The 16,609-nt window shown below is 39.3% G+C and overlaps 1 protein-coding gene across 6 annotated transcripts in view; it reads right to left on the bottom strand.

The window, feature by feature from the left end:
* Positions 1 to 16,609, bottom strand: part of LOC121878491 (dachshund homolog 2-like) — a 143,404-nt gene that overhangs the window by 67,551 nt on the left and 59,244 nt on the right. For 5 of the 6 annotated variants that reach the window (XM_042384790.1, XM_042384781.1, XM_042384766.1 and 2 more), the window contains exon 2: positions 7,485 to 7,496. The exons of the other annotated variant lie outside the window; for it this stretch is intronic. In XM_042384790.1, coding sequence (XP_042240724.1) covers positions 7,485 to 7,496 — 12 coding nt within the window. The remainder of the gene's footprint in view (positions 1 to 7,484; positions 7,497 to 16,609) is intronic. 6 annotated transcript variants of the gene reach the window in all.

The raw sequence follows: 16,609 nt of genomic DNA, 5'->3' as shown, positions 1-16,609 counted from the left end.
TCCCTCCTCTTCTGCACCCTGACACAAGCCCTCCTTCCTTCCCTCCCTCCCTCCCTCCCTAGCCATCGTCTCCCAGGCAAACTACACGAAAATGAATTGTAAAAAAAAATGACAAGAGTAGACTGAGCTGTAGGTGGTCTTAGGGAGGGAGGGAGGGAGGGTAGGTAGGTTGGAGGGAGGGAAGGAGAGGCAGTGCTTCTCCCCAGTAGCTATTTAGTAGCCAATATCAGGTATCAGGGAGGTTTGACCGCTTCATTGCCCAGGATCGCGTCTTCACCTTACTTCTGAAACTTGGCCATAGGAAGGAACCATCTCACACAATCCTTCCTTCGTATAACAATCACAATCACTAAATCCCCTTCTGTACCATCAAGAACAAACATCCTTAATAAACCTCAACAGTTATATAATTGTTAAAAAGTTCATAGTACAATAATAGGGGGATTTTTTTGTTTTTAAAGTTTGGATGAAGTAAATAATATCGAAGTCTGAAGTCAGTGCCAGAGGGAAGGGAATCGAACGCGATGCAGGTAATGGCGTGGAAGATAGTGGACCGCCCCGGGACCGCAACCGTAACCTTACCTGCTGACCTCGGCTACGTCATACCGCCTCATATTACACACGACTCGCTCTACCAGACTTACAGCACAAAGGATCTATCACAAAAATATCCTTCTTTAAAGATTCTCTCGGGCGGAAATAAAGATCTGAATGATGTAATATTTTTATTTCTTCTCTCGCTTCTCCTTCCTTTGGGGTTGAGAGAGAGGATGTGGCCAGGGTGGGTTATTGTCAGGTTGAAAGATGGTTACCAAGATAATTATCTAGCCTGGGAGATGGTGATCAGGGAGAGGAGGGAGGGAGGGTAGGAACACACACACACAGGTACGAAAGAAGGCTGAATTAAAATCCTAGCATGGCAATGGTGAGTTGACCACACACACACACACACACACACACACTAAACCGTGGTGGCGGTGGTCGCTATTACAGCTAGCTAGCTGCTAAACGGTGCTAGTACATAATCTATTAATAGGAAGCAACAAATAGGACGTCACTAGCCATCTGCAGACCTATTAATTAAAAGCTCTCTAGGTGCTAATACTCTCTCTCTCTCTCTCTCTCTCTCTCTCTCTCTCTCTCTTGTTAAGGGGGTACTAAGCTCTACAGTGCATCATTTACTTGTGTTAGTCTAAATAAATAATATCCAAGACCCTGGATACATACATCACTACGCTGGGTAAGGTGGGATGGGCCCCCCCGGGGTTGGCCCCCCCCTGAGGAGGGACGGGGCCCACTAGCATACGAGGCCTGGACCCGGACCTGCAAATATATCAGGAGGTCACGCTGGGATCCACTCCATGACACAACATTCACAACCAATAACCTCCACAACTCACTGCTGTCTTTATTATAGTAGGAATTGAGGTTTGAGGTTTATTTGATGTAGTCAGGAGCGATATTTACAATAACTTTTTTTTACACAATTATATATTTTGGCTCCATCATTAACAAGGTATTACGAGGTATTAAACAATAAAACGACCACAATAAATAAAACAATAAATAATAAAGATAAATCAGTTAATAATAATAAAAATCAATTAATAATAATAAATAATAATAATACCCTTTTAGTTCGAGTGTTAAAAGGTAATGAAAGAATAATTATCTTTCTGTGTTAATATATGCATAGTAAAGGTGTCTGTTCCTATGTAGTGAACTATTATCCTGATAACTTCTTTTGGAGGGAGGGAGGGAGGGAGGGAGAGGGAAGGAGGGAGGGAAGGAGGGAGGAGGGAGGATGAGGAGGGGGGGGGGGAGGGAGGAGGAGGGAGGGAGGAGGGAGGGAGGGAGGGAGGAGAGGAGGAGGGAGGGAGGAAGGAGAGGCGTTGGGAGGGAGGGGAAGGCTTCTCACTGAGGAAACTGAATCGACGTGATGATAAGACAAGAAAACGTGCCTTTAAAGTCAGTCGTCAAATAACACACCACGAGGTTAGGTCACGGTTCGGTCAGGCAGGTCAGGTTAGTAGCAGGCCAGGTCAGGTCAGGTTAAGTTAGGTTAGGCCAGGTCAGGCCAGGTTAGGTTAGGGTCATTCTGAACGGCATTTTTCTAATGTGATTAGGCCTGTGTGTGAGGAGATGAGATGAGGGAGAGAGGGTGAGGGGAGAGGTGGAGGGAGGAGAGGTGAGGAGGGAGAGCTGAGGGAGAGAGAAGTGAGGGAGAGAGAGAGGTTTGGGGAAGGAAGTGAGGGGAAGGAGTTAATATTGAAGATGACACCACGATGTTGTGTGCGTGTGTGTGTACGTGATCATGTATGTGTGTGATCATGTGTGTGTGTGTGTGTGTGTGTGTGTGTGTGTGTGTGTACATGTATTTGTGTGTATAACTGACCACCTATCCCCCACCACCAAAAAGGCATTAAAAACAGTAATATAATGTATGATATATAATTCAGGATATATTTACATGATAAAATACCTGTAGTTGTGTGATTATTACCCAAATATATTAATACATCTATGTATATCTATGTATACGGTATCATATAGAGAGCAAAGAAACCAAAATCATTCCTTTAAGTCATTGTCTTCAAGGGGTTAAGTTATCGTCTTCAAGGGGTTAAGTCATCGTCTTCAAGGGGTTAAGTCATCGTCTTCAAGGGGTTAAGTCATCGTCTTCAAGGGGTTAAGTCATCGTCTTCAAGGGGTTAAGTCATCGTCTTCAAGGGGTTAAGTCATCGTCTTCAAGGGGTTAAGTCATCGTCTTCGTTCAAGTTATCGGGTTAAGTATTATCGTCTTCAAGGGGTTAAGTTATCGTCTTCAAGGGGTTAAGTCATCGTCTTCAAGGGGTTAAGTCATCGTCTTCAAGGGGTTAAGTCATCGTCTTCAAGGGGTTAAGTCATCGTCTTCAAGGGGTTAAGTCATCGTCTTCAAGGGGTTAAGTCATCGTCAAGGGGTTAAGTCATCGTCTTCAAGGGGTTGTTGTCTTCAAAGGGTTAAGTCATCGTCTTCAAGGAGGTTAAGTCATCGTCGTTCTCAAGGGGTTCAAGTCATCGTCATCGCGTTAAGTCACTCAAGAGGGGTTAAGTCATCGTACTCAAGGGGTTAAGTCATCGTACTCAAGGGGTTAAGTCATCGTATTCAAGGGGTTAAGTCATCGTACTCAAGGGGTTAAGTTATCGTACTCAAGAGGTTAAGTCATCGTACTCAAGGGGTTAAGTCATCGTACTCAAGAGGTTAAGTTATCGTACTCAAGAGGTTAAGTCATCGTACTCAAGGGGTTAAGTCATCGTACTCAAGAGGTTAAGTCATCGTACTCAAGGGGTTAAGTCATCGTACTCAAGGGGTTAATGAAAAAGATCCTTATAACAATGTACTGTATATACCAACCTTATAAGAAGCCACCATTCATATATCACATACGGGCTCTTAATACTATATAATATATGCGCCAGTCAGCTCTATCTATGCCGTTCTTGACTGACTACGAGATGGAATAGAACTAACCCGCACTAACGCACTTACACTCACTCTTTGTACTCGGACAGGCACTCAGTTCACATACATTCACTCCAGTACCTATATTAACTATATATATTCGAGTACTTTGTGTTTTAATAGTATAAAATATATTTGGCGTGAGTACTTTTGATGCACACAAGATACTGACTCAAAAATTAAGGAGGTAGAAATTAATTTTATTTAACTATATAATTAACTATCTGAATGTCTAAGTATCTTTTTAACTATTATTATTATTATTATATTATTATTATTATTATTATTATTATTATTATTATTATTATATTATTATTATTATTATTATTATTATTATTATTATTATTATTATTATTATTAATATTTTATTTTTATTACTATTTGTTATTATTATCATTATCACTATCAGAGTATAATACAGTATACCTCAGGTGAGTATACCCAAACACACCTGACTGGTTCACCGTGAGTGTTAACATCTTGGTCATATGTCTTACAGATTATATCGGTTCAAACTGTGGTATATTACACAGCAATATTTTGGTATTTATCTGTGGTAACCTGGCCTGGTACCCTGCTGTCAAGGAAGGGCACAAGGGCGGTAGGTATGTGCCAAGTCGTCGTGTAGAATTGAGAGTGGGTGGGTTTTTTTTGTCTGTGTCTGTCTGTTTGTCCAATAGCTTTAATTTCGGGTTTTAATTCATTGTTTTTATTTATTTTTTCGTTCTATTATCGTTTTTTCGTTTTTTTTTTATTTTACAATTGGGGTAAATATTTTTTTACACTATTTTTTATTTTTATTTTTTATTTTAATGTTTTTTACTATGAAATTAATTTTTTATTTCGTTGTTTTTATTTAATGTTATTTTCATCTATACTATTACAAGAAAAAGATGAGTATCCATAAAATAACTTAAAATACTTAGACAAAAAAAACAAAAATTAAAAATTATAAACAATTAAATTTAGTAAAAATTTTAATATTTCACCTATATTGAAAAATAAATAAAACTACAATAATTCTTGTCATATATACAGCAATAACATTCTAAATTATAGTAAACAATAATTATTAACCTGATACTATTATATAAACAATTTCCTCAAGATTATTTTTTTTCATATACTGTACAGAGTCATCCAAAAAGAACACCAAAGATTTGAATATAAAAAAATATATAATCTGGGTATTCATTTTCCACCACCCTGTATAAAAGTCTTTAGTACTGTGAAAAAAATAATAACATTACCCAAGTCTTAATAAATAACGGTAAATAACATTATATCTCTCTTAGTAATGTTTGATTGAAGAAAATAACAAAGGGGGGAAAATAACCACCTTCATTGACGTCACACAGGTTAATTAATGTTCTGTACGGTGACGTCATAAGCTTCACACGGGTATTTGGGGGGTTTTAAGAATCTTCTCCATAGTGACGTAATGATGACGTAATGATGACAGAAGCTGACCTCGATAGTTCGAACTCAATTACACACTCACTCACGCGGACACACTCACACATATACACTTACTCACGCGGACACACTCACACATATACACTCACTCACGCGGACACACTCACACATATAGACTCATCACTCATACACACATACACATTATACTTAGCCATTCTCTCTCTCTCTCTCTCTCTCTCTCTCTCTCTCTCTCTCTCACACACCATGGCGTCCAACATGCAGTCACCACATTCACCCTTTAAGGAAAAAACAAACTAAAACCTCACGTTCCCCAATTGCACTAAGCTGGGCCATACCTCACACACCTATCACCACCAACATCTGGTTAGGTCGAGCCAGATGTATCGTTGAGATAGAGCCTGATGGAAGTCCGTCTCGGGGAGGGAAAACACACGAGGGGTTAATCTCTTATGGTGTCGGAACTCATAAATACAATGTTTTCTTTCATTTCCTCTGATACTTGGTTAACTATAGAGGATGGTGGAGGTGGAGGGGGGTAGGATGGTAGGGGAAGGAGGAGTGAGGGGTGGCGTAGGGTTGTGGGGTTGTGAGAACAGTGAGGGGACCTACTAGAGATCAGTCGACAGTGTACATGGTGGTGGGAGAACACGAAAAACAAATGCACATCGAACTGTACAATACAACTATCATAGACGATGTGAAAAACAAATGTCAATCAAATTATATCACAAGATTATCAAAGACGACTTGAAAAACAAATGCCAATCGAACTATACGACTATCATAGACGACGTGAAAACAAATGACAATCAAACTATACCACAAAATTATCATAGACGACTTGAAAAACAAATACCAATCGAACTATACAACATCCACGACGACATAAACAACGTCTTAACATGATACTTATAGTTTCTACCGTTTATAATGATAGTTTTAAAAATAAACATAAACATTCCTCCTACTCTTCCTTACCGAGTATTTAACACAACGGCGATACCAAATCTTGTTAATATATTCGATCTTCTTTGATTTATTTTCCCTTGAGATCTTGATGGTAAGATTTTTGATTGTTTAAATGCTGAGTTAGATTATTTATACTTGCTGAAGGTATTATTGTTCTCCTATATCATTTTATAGTGAGTGTCTGCCCATCCACGAGAGTATATATGAAGATGCTTATAAGGCGAAGTATATACCTGTATATGTGTTTCAATATAGTAAGTTAGACTAGCAGGGAGTGAGGATTCCGTAGATTTCTCTCTCTATATGTCACTGAACAATGAGACCCTTCCCTCCCTCCTACCCCAGCAGACCTCGGTATGGCCTCCAGGAGTGATATGGCCCCCCTTAGCAGTGATATGGCCCCCTTAGTAGTGATATGGCCCCCTAAGCAGTGATATGACCCCCTTAGCAGTAGTATGGCCCCCCAAGTTAATATTATAATAACTTTAAATACCTCGATCAAGTAATCTAAGTTACCCATCCATCCATACATCTCTTAATAGCTCTTGAAGCCTTAATGTAATCCCGGAAAAGGCTAAATAACTCTTTGAAGCCTTGGGATGATATGACGCTAAATCCCCCCTTTAATGTAATCCCGGAAAGTCTTAAAAAAGGATATGATCTTAATCCGCCCCAAGTGATGTAATCCAAGATGGGTTTGACGTGAGCGTATCTCCTTCTCGCCCTCCTCTACCTCCCTCTACCCCCCCTCCTCCTCTTTCTTCTTTTTCTACCCCCTCCCCCTACCTCCTCCTCGCCCTACTCTTTCTTATCCTTCCTCCTCTCCCCCTCCTTCTTCTCCCTCTACTCCTTCATCTTCTTTCCCCTCCTCCTCCCTCTTCCCCTCCTCGGCTAATGCATCCCTAGAGTGGCTTCTCCACCATCCTGAGCCTCTCGTCTTATCTAACAGAGACAAAATCTGGATCACGTGAAGATTCGTCCCCCAGCTTATTTCACCTTAGAGTAACCATCCTCTCCTAACCTAACCTAACCTAACCTAACCATACCTAACCATACACTAATCCAATCAACCTAATAGTACGCTAACCTAACCAAATCCACAATTAATTTAGCCAAACCTAACCTAATCTACCTTAAGTTAATACACCAGTAACTTAACCCAACTTAACCTAATCTGACCTTCACTACTTTCCCCTTCCCCTCCCCTAATCCATCACTACTCTAGCTTAATCTATCACTCACCTACCCCAGCCTAACCTAACTCAACCTAACCTAACCTAACCTAACCTAACCTAACCTAACCTAACCTAACCTAACCTAACCTAACCTAACCTAACCTAACCCAACCCCCGACAAGTATACTAAACCAATAGAGTGTTTAATCTTCAGGTGAAATAACCTAAGAGAGAGAGAGAGAGAGAGAGAGAGAGAGAGAGAGAGAGAGAGAGAGAGAGCTTGTAAATAAACAAAAAAATCTTTCTTGTGATCCAGATATATTCCCAACACAATAAGCAGCGACTCCTACTTTTAATTAAGCGAGTCTCCCCAGGTAGGCGGTAGTCCGAGGTGCGCTTACCCTGATATCAGTCTGAAACCGGAAAATCCACTGAATTATCTGAATTATGAAGTGGTGGAATGGGTGTGGAATGGGGTGGAATGGGTGTGGAAGAGGTGTGGAATGGGGTGGAATAGGAATGAGAAGTTGGAATTGGAATAAGAAGTTGGAATTGGAATTATAAGTTGGAATTGGAATGAAAAAGATAGAATAGGAACTAGGATATGTAATCGAAATGAAAAAGTAGAATAGACAGAAAACGTAAAATAATGAGGAAAAGACGGAACAGGATAAAGATGAAACACAGTTAAATAATAATGAAACAAGTTAAAGACGAAATTCAAAATAAACATAAATTAAACAGGGAGTAAATAAATGAATATACAGACAAAAGAAAGAATAAGTAAGAAATTTGATAAAAGTTAAGAAATGTGACTTTGATGGACTAAGGGAAGAGATATATACAGGAAGAGGTTGATAGACAATGATAATGAAGATAGATGAGAGGAAGACACAAAATAAGACATGAGACTAGACATACACACACACACACACACACACACACACATACACACACACACACCACTGTAATACGTGAGTTGAGGAGGAAGAAGAAAAGAGATCGTGTTTTTGACCGTATGTCTGCCTGTCTGTCTGTCTGTCTGTCTGTCTGTCTGTCTGTCTGTCTGTGTGTGTGTAAAGATCAGAAGGTATAAATAAATAAAGAGATAAAATGATAAAGACGACAAGAATTCATTGACAGACAGACAGACAGATCTCAACACACATGATGCTGAGATTATGAGTTAAAACATCCAGCAGTCACAAGGAAGGAAGGAAGGAAGGGAGGAATGAAGGAAGGAAGGATTTAGCATAATTACAATTGATAACATCTTATTACTTTAACGACCCAACGACCCAACCACCACAAGGAGCCATAGTTCACCCCGTTAATGGTGCAAATGTGCTAATGGTGAAGTGATTCTGATGTGCCACTGTAAAGGCGTAGGTACGGTGTGTTGCGAGCTAATCCCTTCCCCTCCCCCCCCCTTCCCTCCCCCTCCCTAGATTACTATCACTACATTGGTCGCTGTTCAAGTCCATTTTTGGTGCCGATTCCCATCTCATATGCTAAATACACACCCTTATCCCCTCCCACTCCCCTCCTCCCCACTTCTTCTTTCTACCCCCCTCCAATGCCTCGTGTGATTTCAATAATTTGTTGGTGGGGGGGGTGGTGATTTGCTCGTTGTTATTTACATATCTTGAGAAATATTATAATGTATTGTAGAGTTGTTGTTGTTATTGGTGTTATAATGTGTTGCTGTGATTCGGTAATAACTAAAGGTGTTTAAGCTCGTATTGTGGTTTGTTAGATACGAGTTTCATTTACTGTTAAAAATTAAGAAATAAGGATTTTTTCTCAGTATGTAAAAAATGTAAAGAAGGAAATATTTATAGTTTGTTAAGAATTCGCAGTTAGTTTTTAAATAATATCTAAAAACTATTATTATATTTTTGCTAAGAATTCAGTCAGTTGAAAATAAAAATGAAAGCAAAATATTACGATAATTTATTAAAAATTCTCAATTACTGTATAGAAATAAAACACTATAACTGCATTATTAAAAAAATCGCAGATATTATTCATCATGTGATTATATTTTTTAATTAATCGCAGTTATGTAAAACTATAGACAAATATTTGTACTATATTCTTAACAACTCTGTCACCATACAAAAAAAAAACTACTATATTTTTAAGACCGCCATATTAAGGTTTGTTTTCCCAAGCATGCACAGTATGTGAAGAAGAGTATGTGGTAAGGGATAGTGGGCAGGGCTAGGGCGGGGCAGGGCAAGAGGGCAGGGCAGTAAGGCCAGGCAGGGAGGGAGTATGACCCCACTGCTCTGGTATAATAAACACGGCGGGCTAAGACACTCCTGCCCCGCTCTGCCTGCCATCTGTCAGGCGCGACCAGAAACCTGATCATCCACTCCTACATTTTTATACACCTCCACAAAAACCCTTCCGCCGGACTGTCAAGCTGGGCGAGGATGAGAGCGAGCGAGCGAGAGAGAGAGAGAGAGAGAGAGAGAGAGAGAGAGAGATACTGGTGGGTGTATATATATATAAGGATACATCGCTATAGGGAAACCCACTTGAGTTACACTGGCTTTAAACAATGATATATACCCCTAAATGTAAACTCCTTCACTCACTATCTAATAACTATTCATTAACCAAAGTAAAATAAAAAAAAATAAACTCTGAGATATTAAAAAAAAAAATTATAAAAATCCTTTATTCAATATTAACCACAAAACTCGTGTGATATTATAAGAAAAATAAAATAAAAGTTCATCTCTTGTAAAATCGGATTCAGCTTGTTGTTGTCATATCGTCTGATCATAACAACGAGGTCGATAATGATGGGTAATTGGGCAGTAAGGAGGGGGCGTGTCTAGTGATAAGCTCCTCCTCTTATTACCATCAAGCTGGTCGCTGATTGGTCGACGATGGACCAAGATGTTTGTACCTCACTCCAATAGGGAAATAATAAACGATACAATGCTTAAAAAAAAAATACTAACAATAAAAATAAAATGATACTTGTTTAACTTTCATTATTATTCAGTGTTAACAAGCATCACGGTGGCGATATACGAGATAATTAATAAGTATCTATTAATTGAATCATGATAACTATTAAATTATCGTAGGAAACTTATACAAAATACCATAGACTAATTATACCAACCATTGTTATAAAAAAAAAAAATAGAAATAACCTTAATGAGAGTAACATCAACAAGAGACTATGTATAGTAAAGTGAAACAAACAAGAGAGAGAGAGAGAGAGAGAGAGAGGAGAGAGAGAGAGAGAGAAGTTCCTGGAGATCAAAACAGGAGACACAATAGGAGGGAGCGGAGAGATAGATACACTGTGAGAAACAAGAAACATAGCCTCTTCCTCCTCTTCCTCCTCTTCCTCCTCCTCTTCCTCCTTTCTTCCCCCTCCTCTTCCTCCTCCTCCTTCTTCCCCCTCCTCTTCCTCCCTCCTTCCCCCTCCTTCCCTCCTCTTCTTCCCCCTCCTCTTCCTCCTCCTTCCTCCCTTTCTTCCTCCCTCTTCTTCCTCCTCTTCCTCCTCCTCCTTCCCTCCTCTTCCTCCTCCTCTTCCCCCTCCTCTTTCCCTCCTCTTCCTCCTCTTCCCCCTTTCCTCCTCCCTCCTACAACTTGCCACTTCTCTACTCTCTCTCTCACTCTCTTTTCAAGTGTCTTATTTCTCCTCGGATTAATACTATTCATCGGGTCTAATTAACCTATTTTAAGATATTTTCTTTTGTGGGATTTTACTATGAGAAAGTTTGCATTTAATGAGAGAGAGAGAGAGAGAGAGAGAGAGAGGAGAGACTAGGGGTTCCAAAAGAGTGTTATCATCAGATGCTTAACAACACACAGTTTCAACAGGGTGGTGTGTGGGGGGGGCTCTTTTTTTCCCACGTATGAGTAACAGGATGCATATAATTAGCGACTCGTTATAATAAGGTAAATAAATGAAACACAGGGGTGGAGCTGGTATCAAAGAGCTTACCGATGGTCCTCTTTCTTCCTGTCTGTCTTCATACAGAACTAACCCTTCTGTTGCTGCTGCTTTCCCCACCCTCGCCCTTTAGTATTTTCCCATCCTTCCCACCATCTTTCCCCCTTTCTCTCCCTCCCACCATCTCTCCCCCTTCTCTCCCCTCCCCACCATCTTCCCCTTCTCTCCCCTCCCCACTAGTCTCCCCTTCTCTCCCCTTCCCTACGACCCTCACCCCACATCACTCTCCTTCCTGCTTACAAATTCATGCCAAGCTTTATTTTTTCTGAACTGACATTTTCTAAGGCGAATTTAGCCGCGTTCTGTTGACCAAAAGTTGAGTGAATATTTTTATACAAATGCTGAATGATTCTAATAACAGTAATAATAATGATAATAATAATAATAATAATAATAATAATAACTAATAATAATAATAATAATAATAATAATAATAATAATAATAATAATAAATGTTCCCATGACATTATTAGTGATCCTAAAATTACTTATAGAGAATATAAAAGAAATTGTCACAAAACCAATTTACACAAGAGGTTTATTACTTAACAAATAATAATGAATATGGATAATAAAAAATAAATATTCTACCTTATAATATTAATAAAGGGTTAAATTACTCAAAACAAATAAAATTATCTTCCAAAAAAATTTAAAAATCCGTCTTAAAAAATTCTTACGGTACGATAACTATTTAAAAAAGTACGACGAAGGTAAACACACACACTCTAACATGGTGACGACGGTATGAAATCAAGACGCGAAAACAACACTCCATCACACATCACTTTCAGCGGTCTAGTTTCTTCAGCCCCGATGTCTTCGTTACAAGACCTCGGAAATTCCTAACTGTGTAAAAATTTATACCACGTCAGAGAGAAGATTATGATGATATATTATTTACAGTATAATGCACTATGATGCATTTTTTTCCCGCTTCTCTCACGAACGCTCCAGCGCCATTATCAACTCGGCGGCGTACGAGTTGGTGTGAAGAGACCGCGGGAGTAATTTTTTTTTTTTAAGGATTTTTTCGCATAATTAGTTAGTTTATAGATGGTATTTAAGGATTTTTTTCTTATATAATTTCCGATAATTATATAAAATATGCTTAAGGAATTTCCCACATAATTTCATGATAATTTACATTTTGTACTTCAGTCCATATGAAAAAAATAAAAAAAATAAATATCAACTGTAAATATCCTAATGACATCTTAATCTATTAATGTCAAAATTCATAAATAGTAAACAAAAATAAATTAGAAATACAGATTAATAAAATATGGATCAAGAACCGCCATAGACATAGTTTAGAAATTTGTATAGGTAAATATTACTCAGTTGATGGTAATATAAAAATATTGATCATCATACCTCATGTGTCTAGTTTTTAGTGGTCCTGAAGCGAAGTTTTCTACCCAATGAGAATGACACAATTATGAAACTATTTTTATGGGTGATTATTATTGGTAGTGTGGCTCTTAGTGTAGCTCAAGTGTGGCTCTTGTAGTTCAAGTGTGGCTCTCAGTATAGCTCAAGTGTGGCTCCCAGTGTAGCTCAAGTGTGACTCTCAGTGTAGCTCAAGTATGGCTTTTATAGTTCAAGTGTGGCTCTTATAGTTCAAGTGTGGCTCTCAGTGTAGCTCAAGTGTGGCTCTTATAGTTCAAGTGTGGCTCTCAGTGTAGCTCAAGTATGGCTTTTATAGTTCAAGTGTGGCTCTTATAGTTCAAGTGTGGCTCTCAGTGTAGCTCAAGTGTGGCTCTTATAGTTCAAGTGTGGCTCTTAGTGTAGCTCAAGTGTGACTCTCAAGTGTACTCTGGTTCAATGTGGCTCTTTGTAGCTCAAATTGACTCTCAGTGTAGCTCAAGTATGGCTTTTATAGTTCAAGTGTGGCTCAGTATAGCTCAATTGGCTCCCAGTGTGGCTCAAGTGCTTGACTCTCAGTGTAGCTCAAGTGTGGCTTTTATAGTTCAAGTGTGGCTCTCACTGTAGCTCAAGTGTGGCTCCCAGTGTAGCTCAAGTGTGGCTTTTATAGTTCAAGTGTGGCTCTTATAGTTCAAGTGTGGCTCTCAGTGTAGCTCAAGTGTGGCTCTTATAGTTCAAGTGTGGCTCTCAGTGTAGCTCAAGTGTGACTCAGTGTAGCTCAAGTGTGGCTCTCAGCGTAGCTCAAGTGTGAACATAACATAACATAACAACGCTTCATAAATCATAAAAGTTATTTGTCTGAAACTAAATTTCTCATCTTGTCAGAATGAAGAACTGACATAACATATCATTAAATATATAAAACACAATTACTAAAACAATAACATCATAACGAAAAGAGTAAATAACAATATGAAAATTTAAAAGTGTAGGCCTATCTTACATTGTCGAGGGATGATAAACAGAACAGCTGATGCGCCTGCCAATAGTATTTTGTTTTGGGGTGGACATGTCACGATAAACAAAAGCTAAGGTGCGCATGTCAACCGTATTTTGTTTTTGGGGTGGACATGTCACGATAAACAAAAGCTAAGGTGCGCATGTCAACCGTATTTTGTTTTTTAGAAATTGGACAACAAGACACAAGCGAATGACGAAAAAACAAATTAAACACTTTGAAACAATTGACTTATTCTAACCCCCCCTCCCCCCACCCCAGAAAAACTACACACACACACACACACAAAACTATTCCACTACTCCTTATTTATTTTTGTAGGAGGAACTTAAAGGTTATAGAAGGAAGATTTAATAACACAAATTAAATGATAATAAGTTTGACAAGGGAATATCGGGAAGTATGAAAAAAAATAATAATACTGTATTGACTTCATTGACCAGAGGGAAGGGTCCTTTTTTTTTTTAAGGTACATTTCGGTCTTCATCAGATCAAATTTCAACTTCAAAAATTGATGCAATCACTCAATATTTCCAATTACTGTGCTTTTTTATTCAGTGTTCTACAAGTAATTTCGTTTTTCAAAATTGATTAATCAGGTTGTAAAGACGGCAACCTGATAATCATGTCAAATTCCTCACCACAGGTAACCGCGCCACCTGCTCCTAATTACTGGGTGTTGGCAGTGGTGGTGGTGGTGGTTGTTGGCAGTGGTGGTGGCTGGTTGGTTGGTTGGCAGTGTGATGGTGGATTGGTTGGTGGTTTGACGGTTGATGGCGATGATGGTTGTCAGTTAAGGGTGGTGATGATAGTTGTTGGTAGTATGGTGGTGTAATTCTTGGTGGTGAGATGGTGGTTATGAACACTGTGGTAAGTGTTGGCAGCGTTGTGGTTGTTGGTGGTAGTGTGATAATGGTTGACAGTATTAATGACAACATGGTGGTTGTTGGCAGTAATAAGGTGTCAGTATGGTGGTGATGAAAATGGTTGTCCAGGTAACGTGTGTTGGCAGCTAAAGTGTCTGACCACCACAGCTGATCATAAAATATATATCCTGTCTTGTAATGTTGTCAGAGGGCAGGTGTGTCATATTTACCTTAGCAGGTGAGGGTGGAGGGAGAGAGGGAGGAAGAATATGAAAAGGGCAAGGAGGGGGAGAAATAGAGAGAGGGGGAAGGAGAGGGAGGGAGGGAGGGAGGGAAGGAGGGAGGGAGGGAGAGGTGGGAGGGATCGAGCGAGGGAGACTTTACCAGCATGGCCGACAGCTTCGCCTCACCCCTGTCGTCTCCTGTCGTTCTCCACAATATAATTTCTTTGGTTAATTCGTTAATGCGCACCTCGACTTACGCCATTGGCATCTCTAATGAACCTGTGCATGTTTTTTTTATTTTATTGTATTTTTTCGTCTATTTAGTAACACAAGTAACATCAACTCTCTCTCTCTCTCTCTCTCTCTCTCTCTCTCTTACTCCTGGGTGCTGAAGTCATCTCTATAGACAATGTTAAATTTTGTTGGTTATGTTAAAACGTAAAATGGTGATGTTTAAATGGGTGTTTAGATAATTATATATATACGTTGTTTGCACACACACACACACACAAACACACAACAACCTTACCACACACCCTAAACCAGACTCTTCCTTGTCATTTCTCATTTTCCAAAACGTAAAACATTATTATTATTATTGTGTGTGTATTATTATTATTATTATTATTATTATTATTATTATTATATATTATGACTTTTCTTAACTAGCTATAATTTGTTGGTAAAAAAAAGTAATGTGGTGTGGGTGTGGGGTGGTTATTAACGTGTGGGAGTACTAGCGGGGAGGAGAGGAGGTGTGGAGGAAGGATGGTGGGGGGAGGGGGGGGAAGGGGGTTAATTGTTGTGTAAAAGGTAGGTAGCTTAGTTCAGTGTGACAGTCCATGTATAAACAACGCTGTCTCAGCCTATGAATACTGTTGCTTCTTGCGTCTTTGCGTCTTTGTGATTTTTTGGGGGGTAGTTTATTTTAGAGATAAGATTGGAATTTATTTATAGTGAACTTGATTGAGTCACGTGTGAAATGGTACTCAGTCATTATACAGGTATTGGGTGATTTAAGTGGTCCTTATTTACAGACCCGAGAGGATGAGTACTACTATAAATGAGTACTTTAAGATGGTGAGTACAGTGACACCTAACTTAACCTAACCTAGACTAACCTAACCTAGCCTAACCTAACACCAACTTAACCTAACCCAACCTAATCCTTCCAGGTAGCGTTAGGATGGCTGATCTTCTGAAGGAAAGTCAACTGGGGTGTCTAATCTTCGGTAGTTAAGGCCAGGTGGTTACAAGGTGATAATTGGATATATAATTATCTTCCTCCATAGCTCAGGTGGTTAACTGTGGCCAACAGGTGGTGAATGACCGTCGCCAGCTGGTTCAGAAGGGAGGCTTAGGAAGGCTTATTTCTGTAACTTACATGAATAGTTGATGTTATGTGGTGTTGATTGACTCACACACACGCACACGCTCACACACACACGCACACGCTCGCACGCACACACACACACACACACACAGCGCTGACAGACAAATTGTTCTTATTATATGCCTTAGACTCAGCAGTTGTCAGTGGCGGTAGAGTGTTGGCTGCCTTCACCTGTGTCCTCGGCTATTTCTACCTCTCTCTCTCTCTCTCTCTCTCTCTCTCTCTCTCTCTCTCTCTCTCTCTCTCTCCCTCTCTCTCTCTCTCTCTCTCCCTCTCTTTTTACTCATTATGCATAAATAAGGCAGCAACCAGAGAGAGGGATTTTTTTTAGTTTAACAAATTTATTGACGAAGTTTGTAGTACAGTTTGCTTATTGTGAGTAATTCAGTCAGGTCTTGACACTGAGGGTGGTATCACTGTTCACTGCCACACAGGACAGAGGTTCATACACAAAGAAATACATTATATTCATTAACAGTATATATAGGTCAGATTCATGTGGGTGATGTCACTGTTCACTGCCACGCAGGACAGAGGTTCATATACATTGGACGTCATATTCTAATTGAAGACTAATCAGTGTGGGCTAGCAAATTTGGGATAAACAGCAAGAATGTCCTCAAGCACCCCTGATTCAATGTATAATTACAAAATTCATGATACAATAAGTCA

Source organism: Homarus americanus, unplaced genomic scaffold, assembly GCF_018991925.1.
Source record: "Homarus americanus isolate GMGI-L3 unplaced genomic scaffold, GMGI_Hamer_2.0 scaffold26492, whole genome shotgun sequence".
Classification (NCBI taxonomy): domain Eukaryota; kingdom Metazoa; phylum Arthropoda; class Malacostraca; order Decapoda; family Nephropidae; genus Homarus; species Homarus americanus.
The sequence above is the reverse complement of the archived record's forward strand: the minus strand, read 5'-3'. Positions and strand labels throughout refer to the sequence as shown.